This window comes from Panicum virgatum, chromosome 6K, assembly GCF_016808335.1.
Source record: "Panicum virgatum strain AP13 chromosome 6K, P.virgatum_v5, whole genome shotgun sequence".
Lineage (NCBI taxonomy): Eukaryota > Viridiplantae > Streptophyta > Magnoliopsida > Poales > Poaceae > Panicum > Panicum virgatum.
In genome coordinates this window covers 45,922,808-45,935,341 of record NC_053141.1, presented here as the reverse complement: position 1 = coordinate 45,935,341, position 12,534 = coordinate 45,922,808, and the positions used below count along the sequence as shown (strand labels likewise).

Sequence of the window (12,534 nt, the reverse complement as noted above, 5' to 3'; positions counted from 1 at the left end):
CGTGCGGCGCTGCCTCGCCGGCCTCCGGTAAACTCCCGAGCATTGCGTGCACGAGCCGGTGTCTTTCGATCCGCCGGGAAATCGCTATTGCTTCCGGGAAAATTGGATGCGCCTTGTTCGATCTTCTGTTTGCAAACCCTCCTGAACACATGGCAGCTCGCTTCCGCTTTGCGTCCATGGCCGATCGGTCGGATTGGAGATGCATCGGAAAAGCCTTTGTTTCAGTCGACAGAGCAAATCGAGTAGAATTAAGAAAACAACTCCCAAGTTCCCCGTTGCAATTTGCAAACTTGGTCCGGACAAGCATGGCGTGGAAATCACTCCTGAAAAGCTACAGATATTGCGAGGCTACAAGCTGCAATTTCAACTGTGTATTTTTCCATCATCTGATACAGCTTCTCAAGGGCGTTGGCAAAAGAAGCTGAAACTTGCAATATGTGGCTGTTGTCGGACACGTGAAGTATGCAAGTGTGCGGAAGAATGTCAAACAAGGCTCTGCTTCATCTTGTATTCTGATGGCTCTTGCTCCTTGCCAGGGTTAGGTCAACTGTGGGATAGCGACCAGCCCGAAGCTTTGGCAGAATCTCCAAAAGTATTATCTGGGTAAGGTCAGAATTTTTTTGGATGCCTCATGCTGGGGCTATCCGAAAGCTATCTTACCAAAATCTTCTGTAGTTACTTTATTTCTAGATACTGTCTAACTGCTACCATTCATAAGCTTTTGTATCACCACCTATATATACGTAAAAAAATCTGAACTAGTTGTTTTTGGGTGTAAAATTTTTTCGCGTGTAAAAACATAACATACAAATAATCATCCTGCAGTCTCCGTACCACTTCATATATTTCTTATTGTTAACGTGCATTCATGTTTCACAGGCAGTTATGAAGGAGCATTGAGGAATTCAGCATCACATTTCAGATATCTAAAACTCGATATCCATGTTCAGTAATTATTCTCGACAAGATATGCCAGTGTTCCTTGGTGCTGTCCAAAGTCCAAGCTCCTAATAAAGTAAACGACTCCAGGTAGTGCAACTAGGGAAAAGATGTGGAAGAATCTGAACACATCTGCAATTTCACAAGATGACTCACGCGATGTGGAGAATCTATTTATGTCATTTATGGCCTATATAAACCCAGGAATTTCCATGGTTTCCTTCAGACAAGAACCGTGAAGAGGAAGAAGTGGTCTTCAAGGAGTTTTCTCTCCTTCTCCCTCAAAGGCCTCCAAGCGGAGGACTTTGAGGCAGAAGAAGAGCATACCTCTTTGTATCATTAACCATTTTATGAGACATTTGATCTCTGAAGAAAGACAAAGTGTGTGAGGTTTGGTTTGTTTTGTAAACTTCTGATTGCTACAAGCTCATTAGCAGGCCCCACCTTGTCGCTCGGGTGAGCTCTTGATGTCTTGCTAGGTGCTTGCTCGTCGACCGGTCTAGCAACCCCACTGAATCTTTTTGGAGAGAAATGGTGATTGTCTGTTCAATTGTTCTACCTGAATTTCGTTGATAAGAATCTTCTGTCAGGCTGCATACTGTGACATGTAGGGCTTCAATAACACAGTTGATACTGATTTTGCATTGGATATATGGTATTTGCATTTTGAAGAGTGGATACTCATTCTGCAACCTTTTCCCCCCTGAGGAAGAAGTGTTCACATGCCACTGAAAAATGTTAGATGGGGTGAACAGACACTAGGTATTTTGGGATCTCTTCCACCTCTGCTCGACTGCGCCGCGCCGCCGCCGCCGCCTGGCGGACCGCGCCTCCCGTTCCGGCCGTTCGCGTTCGATTCCCCATCCCATCTGGCCCTCTCGGACACTAGAATCCCAGTCCACGGACGAGGGCAGCCGGAGGCACCGCCGCGGGCCTGTCGCTTTCTGCCCCTCCCCGCCGAGCTGCACCGGGAGGCGCGGAGCCGCCAAACCGCCGCGGGCTGCTGCGCCTGCACGTCCACCGCCAAACCACCAGACTTACCCCAGACGTCAGCCACTGCCTCTAGCGCAAACAACTGTGAACGTGACGCGTACCAGGAGGCAGGAACTCTCGGGCTGCCGCCTCACGACCCACGGCGCACGGTGGCCACGGCCCACGACGCCGCCTCCCTGTCCGCACCGCACTGGCTGGAGCTAGCCAGCCGCGACAGCGAGATCGTCCTGGCCCCTGGGCTGGGCGCCCGCGTGTGTGTGGCGCGTGGCGGCGCTCCCGCTCCCACTCCCACCGGCGCCGGCTTGAGGCCTGGCTGACCCGCGCCCAACCGCGTCATTAGACGCCTCTGGAGGAAGGGAAGGGGAGCGAGCCGCGTCCGGAACGCGGCCAGCCACGGCGCGGCGGTTAGGATGGTCGTTGTTTGAAACCCCCGACGACCCCCTGTATCCATTGTGGCCGTTCGATCCGAACTCCACGGCTTTGATCGACCGTGACCTGCGCTCCGGGCACCTTCGTCCTCGTCTCGGAGGGCCGCGCATGGCGGAGGTCCGAAGAAGGAAAGCAAGGTCGGTAGGCGGAAGGGTGCAGGGGCGTGATGCGGCGTCGCCAAGGAGCTTGGGTTCCGCACCACACAACTATAAACGACATCAATTTTCCCTGCCCGGGCCGCCAGTGCCGCCGGGAAACATTCATCCGCTGCGGCCTCACGACCCATCACGCCGCCTCCCTGTCGGCACCGCACGGCAACGCGCGCGTGGCGCGTCCGTCCGTTCTGGAACTGGAGGCTCGGGAGCTACGGTACCGCGACGTTACCGTGGCGCTCGCTCGCCTACCGCGACGGCGAGATCGCCCTGCCCCCTGGGCGGCCGCCGCGCAAGTGGCAGCGATCCCACTCCCACCGGTCACCGGGGGAGCGGCGCCGGCGCCGGCGCGAATGGCCTGGCTGACCCGGCCGGAAGGAAGGGGAGGGGAGCTCAGGGAGCCGCTTCCGAAACGTGGTGGCGCTCCGGCCAGCCAGGGATGGTCTGTGTTTCCAGGATCAGAGGTGGACGGTATTTCAAATACCGTCCGCCCCCTGTGTCCTTTGTGACCGTTCGATCTGACCTTCACGGCTCAGATTGGGCGTGACTTCCTCTCCGAGCACTTTCGTCCTCGTCAGTCGTCACGGAGGGCAGCGCGGGAGCTGATCGACGAGCTGTGGATGCCGCCATGGCGGAGGCCCCAAGAACGAAAGCAAGGTCGGTGGACGGAAGGGTGCAGGGGCGTGATGCGGCGCCGTGAAGGAGCTTGGGCTCGGCATCCCGACCCGCCTTTGTCGCCGCAGAGGAAAGGGAACCTCGTGGCTGCTTCCTTCTAGAGCGGGTTGCTCTGCTCTGGTCTAGAACTAGAAGCTCTTGGGGTTAAGCAGTCGAGCGATCGCGGCTTCAGATTGAAGAGAATCTCCGGTTAATAATCGTATTCCGCATCCAATTCATCTCCTCCTCCGATTGCAAACATGGAGCCCTGATTGAACAGGACAGGAACACGACTCCGACTCCATGCCCAATCCATACGGATCCTGAACCCCTAGATCCTTATATTCAGTCAGTCCGGAGGCGATCTCGACCTGCAACAATCTCAAATCCCAACAATACAATGGCCAAGAAAAAGACCCGATCGCGGCGGCAACAGCGGCTGACGGGGGTGGAAGCCAACGCCATGCCGATCAGCGGCGACCACGCTGGGTGGGAGCAAACACAAAAGGGCAGCGAGGTCCCAGCTGAAGGCACCGTCTCCCTCCCTCTCCACCTCATCGACGACATCCTCTGGCACCTGAGCGCGCTCGAGTGCGCGCGCCTCGCCGCCGTCTGCAAGTCGTGGGCCTGCATCGCCTCCCGCCGCCTCGCGGACCCGGCGCCGCACCTGTTCGCGTTCCGGTCGACGGCCACGCACCGCCGCGGCGAGGTCATCGCCGTGCCGCTGGGCGGGGGGTCGGACCCCTCCCTCCACGCCGGCGCGCGCGCGACGCCAGCCCACAGGGCGCTGCGGAAGGTGACCCACAACACGGAGTGCGCGGGCGCCACGGCGAGCGGCCGCCTCGTCCTCTTCAGCTCGAGGCGCACCTTCCTCTTCAACCCGGTGACGGGCACCTCCCGGTGGATCAGCAAGGTCCCGGGGGTGTCGTACGCCTCCTACGCCGTCCACCCCATGCCGGTGGTTCCCCTCGGCGGCGACTCCTTCTTCCACGCCGGCCGTAACCATGTCGGGATCTGGCGGCCGGAGGACGACGGGTGGACGGTGCAGCACGTAGGCCCTCATGCCGGGTCCCGGGCCCTGCGCATGGCGGTGCTCTGCGCCGGCAGCTTGTACGCCATGGACGCCGACGGCTATGTGCTCAAGGTCGAATTGCCTAGCCTCCACACGGCGGGGGTCGCCGTGCGGAGCCTGCGGTACAAGTACCGCGAGGCCCTGGCCGGCGCCGCCATCGACAAGGGCTACCTGGTCGAGGCCGGCGGCGAGGTTCTCTTCGTCTGGCCTCTATACACGTACACCACCACCAGAGTCAGAGGCAAGCGGCGTGACTTGGACTCCGAACTGTCCTCCTCCTCCGACGACGAAGACGGTGACAGGGAAGACGACGACAACTACTTCTTCGACGACGTGACGGCGACGCTGAACGGCTTTGACGTGTACAGGCTGGACATGGAGGAGATGCAGTGGGTGGAGGAAGATGGGCTGGCCGGAGACGTGGCCCTGTTCGTGAGCCGGCAGTCGTCGTTCTCGGTGCCGGCGTCGGAGAAGGGGTGCGTGAGCAACTGCGTCTACTTCGTGTGCGACGAGGGGGCCGGCAGCACCTGGGGCGCCTTCTCGTTGGGGGAGAGGAGGATGCTGTTCGAGAACGCCATTGGCGCTGCAGGCTACAGGGAGAGGCTGTGGTTCTACCCCGGTTCGAAAGAACCAGGCCTGGAGGATATGGCTGTACTCGTCGACGGTGAGGTCGACTTGGAAGACGCCGTGGATTGTGCGCCAGACATCACCGGCGGTGTGGTCCGGGTCCATGATCATCTTGAAGAGAGGCGTGGAGATGGCGGCCCAGTCAGGTTCAGTGCACTGGTCGCGCAGGCCGAACTTGCCGAAGACGACGGTGGCGAAGAGCCAGCGCCACTGGAAAAAGTTGGAGTCGCCGAGATCCAGAACCAGAGGTACATGCGCCCTGATGTTTACCATCAGGGCGGGGAGGACGGACGGAGCAGAGGTGTGATCGCCGGCGGAGCCATCACGATGATTGCGGGAACCATAGGCGTTTGGATCATCCTGATTCGCGCGGCGCTGGACTTCGCGGAGCTGATCCGGCGAGCTTGGAGGAGAGGAATGCGGAGAGAGGTTGGCATCCATGACAGCGGAAGCGACCGGAGAGGATCGAGAAGCGAATGGGATTGGTGAAGATTTCCTCGAAGCCGTATGATACCATGAATGAGACTGAATGCCAACTCAACAACAACTGCATGTATTGATTCTCAAGTATATACAGTGCATGTTCAGCGCTTGCACTAATAACAGAACGCTAACAATGCATGTTCAGGTATTTTGGGATCTCTTAGTACATGAGATATTTCTGGTGTAAAAAAATCATATTCATACATAACTGGTAATTGTTGTTAAGTCAAGAAAACCCAGTACTAACTGCAGAAAACAGGACAAGTTCTTGACAAAAACATATATATATTTTTTTTGGCTAAACTGACAAAAGTTTGTTGATTTCCCTCTCAAGAGTCAATAGATTCTGTGTTTTGTGTTCCTTCCCAAATTTATCCCTGTAATGCCTAGATGGGCCGCCTTGTGAATCAGGAGCAACTTAATAAGTACAAGGAGAGGGCCCGATAGCCCAAAGCCCTCAACGTTCCAGGCTTCCAGCCAAGCCCCTCTCACATCCATTCTCTCTTCCACCTCTGCTCGACTGCGCCGCCGCCGCCTGGCTGACCGCGCTTCCCGTTCCGGCCGTTCGCGTTCGATTCTCCATCTGGCCCTCTCGGACACTAGAATCCCAGTCCACGGACGAGGGCAGCCGGCGGCACCGCCGCGGGCCTGTCGCTTTCTGCACCTCGCCTCCGAGCTGCACTGCTGCAGCCGCCGTGTGCCGGCGCACCGGGAGGCGCGGAGCCGCCAAAACGCCGCGGGCTGCTGCGCCTGCACGCCTACGACGACGTGTCCGCGGGCGAGGAGGAGCCGACAGCCCCGCAGCCGAGCCAACAGCGGAGAAGGTAGTATAATCCTTTGCCTATTTTGGCCCCGTTGGTTGCTGCAAATTCGCAACCGATAGTTCGTGCGGCGTCAGCTGGATTTAAAATTGGTCTTGGCGTATGTAACGGACATCCGGAGTCAGCTGGATTTAAAATTAGGGCACGTTTGGTAGGGCTTCGGCTCTTCCAAAAACAGCTCCGGCTCCGGCTCTTTGGAGCGGCCTTTCTGGTGGAGTTGGAGCCGTTTAAGAAAATGTTTGGCAAAACAGCTTCACTTGTTAGATTGATGTGTAAGCCGCGTGAAGCCACGATTTCATGGCTTCACCTTGCTTGTGTAAGCCGCCGACGGCTTCAGAACCAGCTTCACACGTGAAGCCGGTCCTGAAACAAACGTTTGAGAGGGCTTCACCTGAAGCTGCTCGTGAAGCCGCCGGTGAAGCCCTCCCAAACGGGGCCTTAGTCTTGGCGACCATGCCAGCTCACTGAACGCCACACCATCACACTTGCAAACTACTGTTCTTGATTATTGATAAGATCTAAAAATTGCAGAATCTTGCTTGTGCATTGAACTTGAGAGCTCAGTCCTCATACATAGATACATAGCCAACAGTCTGATACTCAGCAAGATATGATCTATTGATCTCTCACGTCAGGTTACTTTGGAATGTAGGTTTCAGTGTTGGACAACAGTTTTCCGAATCCTCCAGTCGCTTGCCTGCAGTGAGAGATCCACTTTGCCCCATTTCGTACTTGTCGACTCCGTTGTCTTTAATGAGCACAGCTTCCCGAATATTTGTTGGGAAATCAAAACCCTTCTACATTGCAGAAAGCTCTTTCCCTGAGAACAAATGTATCCTACGCCTCTCCCATTGCCATATTCCCCTCCTACTCTGTCGTGCAATTGTTTCGGGTCTTTTCCTCAAGCCACCCCTTGTCCATTCCATCCTCCGATCTCTCTCCTTGGGGCCTGTCCCATCTCTATCCCTCTCCTTCCTCTCCCTGCTCCGCCACTCTGGATATATGACCCTCGATAACTATTCCCTCAACATTGCGCTCTCTGCTACTGCCCGCCTCCCATCTGTTTCTGTTGGTGGCCAGCTTCATTCCCTTTCTGTCAAACTTGGCTTGGTTTCTGATACATTCGTCCTTAATTCCCTTATCAACATGTACTCATCATGTGGTTATCCAGCTACTGCAAGGCTGGTTCTTGATTCTGCTCCCCAAGGAGCTTGTGATGTGGTTTCTTGGAACACAATAATTGCTGGATACCTACGAGGCGGGATGCCTAATAAAGCATTGCAGGCTTTTGGTGAAATGGCCAAGGAGCATGTTAGGCTTGATGATGTCACATTACTGAATGCGCTCGTTGCATCTGCCAGGACAGGCACAGTAAAGGTCGGGAGGCTGTGCCATGCTTTAGTTGTGGTGAATGGGATTGGAATTAACTGTCATATGGGATCCTCTCTGATTAGTATGTATGCTAAGTGTGGACTGGTTGAAACTGCCCGCAAGGTGTTTGATGGAATGCAGGAGAGAAATGTCGTTTGCTGGACATCAGTGATTTCTGGCTACACACAGTTGGGTAAGTTTAAAGAGGCCATTCAGCTTTTCAGGGACATGCAAATTTCTGGAATGAAGCCTGATGATGCGACAGTTGCTACTGTTGTGTCGTCATGTGCCCAAATGGGAGCACTTGACTTGGGATGTTATGTTCATGCTTATTGTGACATTCATGGTTTAGGAAAGGGACTTTCTGTGAAGAATGCACTTATTGATATGTACTCAAAGTGTGGGGATATCAAAAAGGCTTATGAGATATTCAATGGATTGACCAAGCGCGATGTGTTTTCTTGGACAGCAATGATAATGGGCTTTGCTGTTAATGGCCTCTGTGGCGAAGCACTAGATTTGTTTGCTCAGATGGAAGGAGAGGGTAAGGTTATACCAAATGAGGTCACTTTCTTGGGTGTCCTTACTTCTTGTAGCCATGGAGGGTTACTGGAACAAGGGTACCATCACTTTCAGCGTATGTCCACGGTCTACAATCTTGCACCAAGGATCGAACACTATGGATGCATGGTTGATCTATTGGGCCGTGCAAAACTATTGGCAGAGGCATCACAGTTTATTAAAGAGATGCCTATTGCTCCAGATGTGGTAGTATGGCGATCGTTGTTGTTTGCCTGCAGAGCTTGTGGAGAGGTTGGACTTGCAGAATATGTAGCGGAAAAGATCCTAGAATTGGAGCCAAAAAAGTGTGCAGGACATGTTTTACTTTCTAATGTCTATGCTACCACATCAAGGTGGGTTGATGTGAATAAGTTGCGGACACCTATGGACTGTAGCAGGATGAGTAAGCAGCCGGGTTGCTCTTTCATTGAAGTGGACGGATGTGTGCATGAGTTCTTTGCAGGAGATGAATCACACTTTGAAACTGAAGCTATATACAATATTCTTTTAGGGATCAACGAGCTATTAGTAGCAGAGTCCTTGCTCGTATGAAAGTTGAGATACTTTTGTGGCAACTAGATAGACAGATTTCAAATGTACCATGCTATTATTTTATATGATGTATTGGAAAAAGGCTTATACTTTTTTTTATTTCTCTGGGAGTTAGGAAATTCATTTTTCATGTTTTAACTTCACAACTAGAATTCTTGATGGTTAGCGTTCGGGTCCCTGGCAATATCTGAGAATTTGGGGTGTGTTCCTAGCATTAGGATTAATTCCCCAAGCATCCGAAAAAGGAAAAAAATACTGTTAGCCTAGGTCCAAAAAAAAAAACTAGCATGTAATTGAATGTGTAGTATGCACTATGACTCTATTTCTTTTCTCTGCAACATCTGAAAGTATCAACTATTTTGTATGCAGAGCTCCCATTCACACTTTTTGTTTCTGTTTAAAGTTTATTGTGACAAACTTAAATTGCCTTATTGTGTTTCATTGAGTGAGTACTAGAGCTTAATACTTCTATAAAGGTGCCATGGGATTTATTTAGTAAGCTATTCTTGGTAGTTATTCCTCGCTTGTAGTCTTATATCTGATTTATGAATCCTTGGAACATGGTGAATGGTTTCATTCACCCATCATTATATGAGCTGGCTTGATTAGAAAATTATATACAGGTCATGTCGCTCATGAAACTAGATATTGCAGGAATTACTCCAGGATCACAATCACTAAAATTAAACTTCAAATCTGAACTTTCTGCTAACCGATAATTAGAAGTTTTGGGGACATATTTTGTTAGCATTAATGAGAGAAACACCAGTATGATTTTTCCTGTCCTCCAGTTTCCGAATATTTCCTTTCAGAACCATTTTCTGTGTATGCTTTTCCAGTTTGCTATAACATTTTGTGTCGGCCAAAAAATTCCTGTAGTGGTATTGATAAGAATTGTGGCTCTTATAGCATGATGGCCTCAAGTGTTCACTGTTATGCTGCTGTCATCTAGCTGTACATTGCGTTGGTTTCCTGTTCCTTTTCTCATGCTCGTTTAATTGGCCATATTTGATTTAGAACTAAATTTTTGTTTCTCAGCACAACCATCTGGGGCTTGGAACTTTATCATGTGTCCGCTGGCTTGTAGGGCTGTGCCAATCACTGGAATATAAACAAGCAGGAGTCTCTGATTAACAGAAGTTTTTGACTTGTTCTGAAATTGAAGAATTCGCCTGAACGGAGTTATGGATCGGAAGAATCGAACTCCTCAAGGTTGCTTATGATTAGTTTTCTAGTCTGTTTCTCTGGAAGCAGGGGTTGCGGTTTAATAGTTACTTGAATTCACTTAAATAGGCCAAATAGCACAAGTGGTCGTGGAATTTCTTGAGGTAGCTGTCAGCTGCATTGTCTTCCTCAAAGGCTTCTATCCTCCTCGTAAGAAGTCCTCTTGCTTTTGCATTTAAGTTGGTCCAGTAATTCTGCGCTTGCAATGGTTTTGTTAGATTAAACAAATGTATCTTTAGGTGCCTTTGAGAGGAGAAGGTACATGAATGTAGTGGTCCAGAAAGCAGTGCATCCGGAACTTGCTAGCTATATTCACTCCACGACTACTGGCCTTCTCCCTTTCATACAGAAGGTTTGTTTTCTAGCCCCTTCTTTTAACTGACTGTTCCTCCTGCTGCAGTTAAGTGCACCAATAGACCTTGCAGCGGGAGTTTATTTGGTAGGTGTTCTCAAAGTAGATAGCTGATAGCTCACACTTTGTTTTGAAGTAAAATGAATTCTCTTTAGGATGACTTGTTTTGTCACCTTTTTTGACTGATTGTTCGACGCTAAGCTTGATTGAAGCTTTCAGTGTTGATAATCCTTGATGTTCTGATAAGTACTCCCTCCTTCCCCGTTTATAAGGCATACACGTATATCAAGATTCAAACCTTCTCATTTTTGACCAATAATTTGACTATTAAATTTTTGTTTTTATAATGCAAATTTCATATGATTGGATTCATAATCAAATATAGTTTACAATGATTATAAGCTTATAATCAAAAGTGATATAATATATGATAAATAAATGGTCAAAGTGTTGTTTAGAAGACCGTGTCATGTTCCACCATGCCTTATAAACGGGGAAGGAGGGAGTACCAAACTGTAGAAATGTTCCAGGTGGGCTCTACTTCTACATTTATAGCTAGAAATAACCTTAATTTCTTTATTTAACAATCCAGGGATTGGTTGAGAGGGTTGTAGTCATCTTCTATGACAAGGAGCATGTACCAATCGAGAAGTTTGTCTTCAAGCTTGCAGTAAACCAATCGTATGGTTCCAAGATAGAGGAGGCAGACCTGGAATTTGCGCTGCGATCTTTCTTGATCAAACTGACCGTTGCTGAACCCGTCACCAAGTCTCTTCCATCAGGTTCCCTATTTCATCTCGTTATTTTAGGCTTCCTTTTTATAGAAGAGATAGGAAGGGCTTGCTGTGAGAGCCGTTAAAGGAGTAACAAGCTTGCATTGTGAATCCTGATAGATGGCAGCTGGGAGGTCACTGCCTACTTCCGATCCCTCCCAGGCGATGGCGACGGAGAAGCTCAGCTGTGGATCCCCACGGACACCAAGCTGTGGATGCAGCCTGCCCAGATCACCCCCATCAAGTCGGTGAGCTGTGACCCTCTGAAGATGCAGCTTTACCTGGAACACCCGAGCCCCACAGAACCAAAGAACCTTGCCGGCTAGCAGGAACCTGTGCCTGCTCTGTGTGCATTCTCTGTTGAGATCACCACCAGGCTAGAGAAAAATGGACAAAATTCCTGGCTGTTGCTGCAGTCATGAGATGGGGTGGGTGGTTATAGCCTTATAGGGGTTCAATTCCTGGTCGTCCTGGGCTGATCCAAGGGCATATGACTATATGAGAGACTTCCCCATGTCACGGACTGCCCATAACAGTAGATGCAACCCCATCTGTACATCTCCCAGTAGATTCAGACATCGTTGGAGAGAAAATTGGAGCTGCGAAGGGTGATCAAAATGCCGTGGAAGATGCTTGATGGTGCTCTGCTGCGAAGGTGCTGACGTGCATTCTTCCCCTGTCCTGAATCCGAGGCAGGCAGCAGCGAGCGAAGATGAAAGGACGAGCTCACGGCACGGGCGTGTGTCGTTTCAGACCTCGTCAGAGAAAGCCAGAGCGGAATCCGAGGCTGGTGAGTGTCACTGTCACTCGTCACACAGAAGACGAGAAGAATTTGTGTACACTCTGTTCGCTGTGTTGGTGCTGGAGTGGTGTGAGAGAAAAATATTATTGGCTGGTTGGTGGTTGGAGGCTAGTGCTGGAACTGTGTGAGAGGAAAATACTGTTGGCTGGCTGGAGGAACCAAACAATGAACACAGTGGTAGCCAGGAGCAGTCTGCTGATGTGGCCGTTGCTACTGGAAGATGTGGCCGTTGCTACTGGAAATAGCAGGTCCTACCCTACCGTTAGCCTCTGATGACGAGGTAAAAAAAAGTCTGTTGCCGTCCAGATATGCAGATGCAGTTACGCATATTTTATTTTATTTGTTCTCTTTTCTGCCAATTCCACGCAACTTTTTTTTTGTTATAATCGTGTCATACTCATACTAAACCTTAAAAAATTATATCGTAAACGCTACAAATCTTTTTTTTTTGCACGAGTCGTGTCGCTGTCATTACGAGGCTAGGCTAGCAGCCAAGAGCAAGGACTCGTGCGCTGCAAGCCTCTGCTGCAGTGCTGCCTCTCCGCTGGCCTTCGGCGCCATATCCTCCGTTGTTTTTTCTCGGACGCTTCTGCCCCTACCCGCCGCAGCCGCAGCCGCGCGGCGCACGTGGTCGCCGTCCCGCATCCCGACACGCCCGCCCACCTCCACAGCCACAGTCCCCAGACCTGTCATGTGGGCCACCCGGGCGGCCGGGCCTATGACTGACCC

The 12,534-nt window shown here is 51.1% G+C and overlaps 1 protein-coding gene across 3 annotated transcripts; it reads left to right on the top strand.

Moving 5' to 3' along the window:
• The first annotated feature begins 5,821 nt into the window (after positions 1–5,821).
• Positions 5,822–12,258, top strand: LOC120713029 (DNA polymerase zeta processivity subunit-like). 3 transcript variants are annotated; one of them, XM_039998993.1, is made up of 6 exons: positions 5,842–6,173; positions 9,742–9,866; positions 9,948–10,028; positions 10,118–10,230; positions 10,823–11,012; positions 11,124–12,258. In XM_039998993.1, exons 2-6 carry the CDS (start codon positions 9,839–9,841, stop codon positions 11,327–11,329), a joined length of 618 nt encoding a protein of 205 aa, XP_039854927.1. In that variant the 5' UTR covers positions 5,842–6,173; positions 9,742–9,838; the 3' UTR covers positions 11,330–12,258. The 3 variants fall into 3 exon arrangements, with proteins under 3 accessions (XP_039854925.1, XP_039854927.1, XP_039854926.1); XM_039998992.1 differs by having other exon boundaries at positions 5,849–6,173; positions 9,693–9,866; XM_039998991.1 differs by lacking the exons at positions 9,742–9,866; positions 9,948–10,028; positions 10,118–10,230; positions 10,823–11,012; positions 11,124–12,258 and adding an exon at positions 6,823–8,838 and having other exon boundaries at positions 5,822–6,173.
• Positions 12,259–12,534: the final 276 nt, after the last annotated feature.

Excerpts from the sequence above, each read along its gene's own strand:
- LOC120713029 (XM_039998991.1), top strand. The coding sequence starts at position 6,924 with ATGAGCACAGCTTCCCGAATATTTGTTGGGAAATCAAAACCCTTCTAC.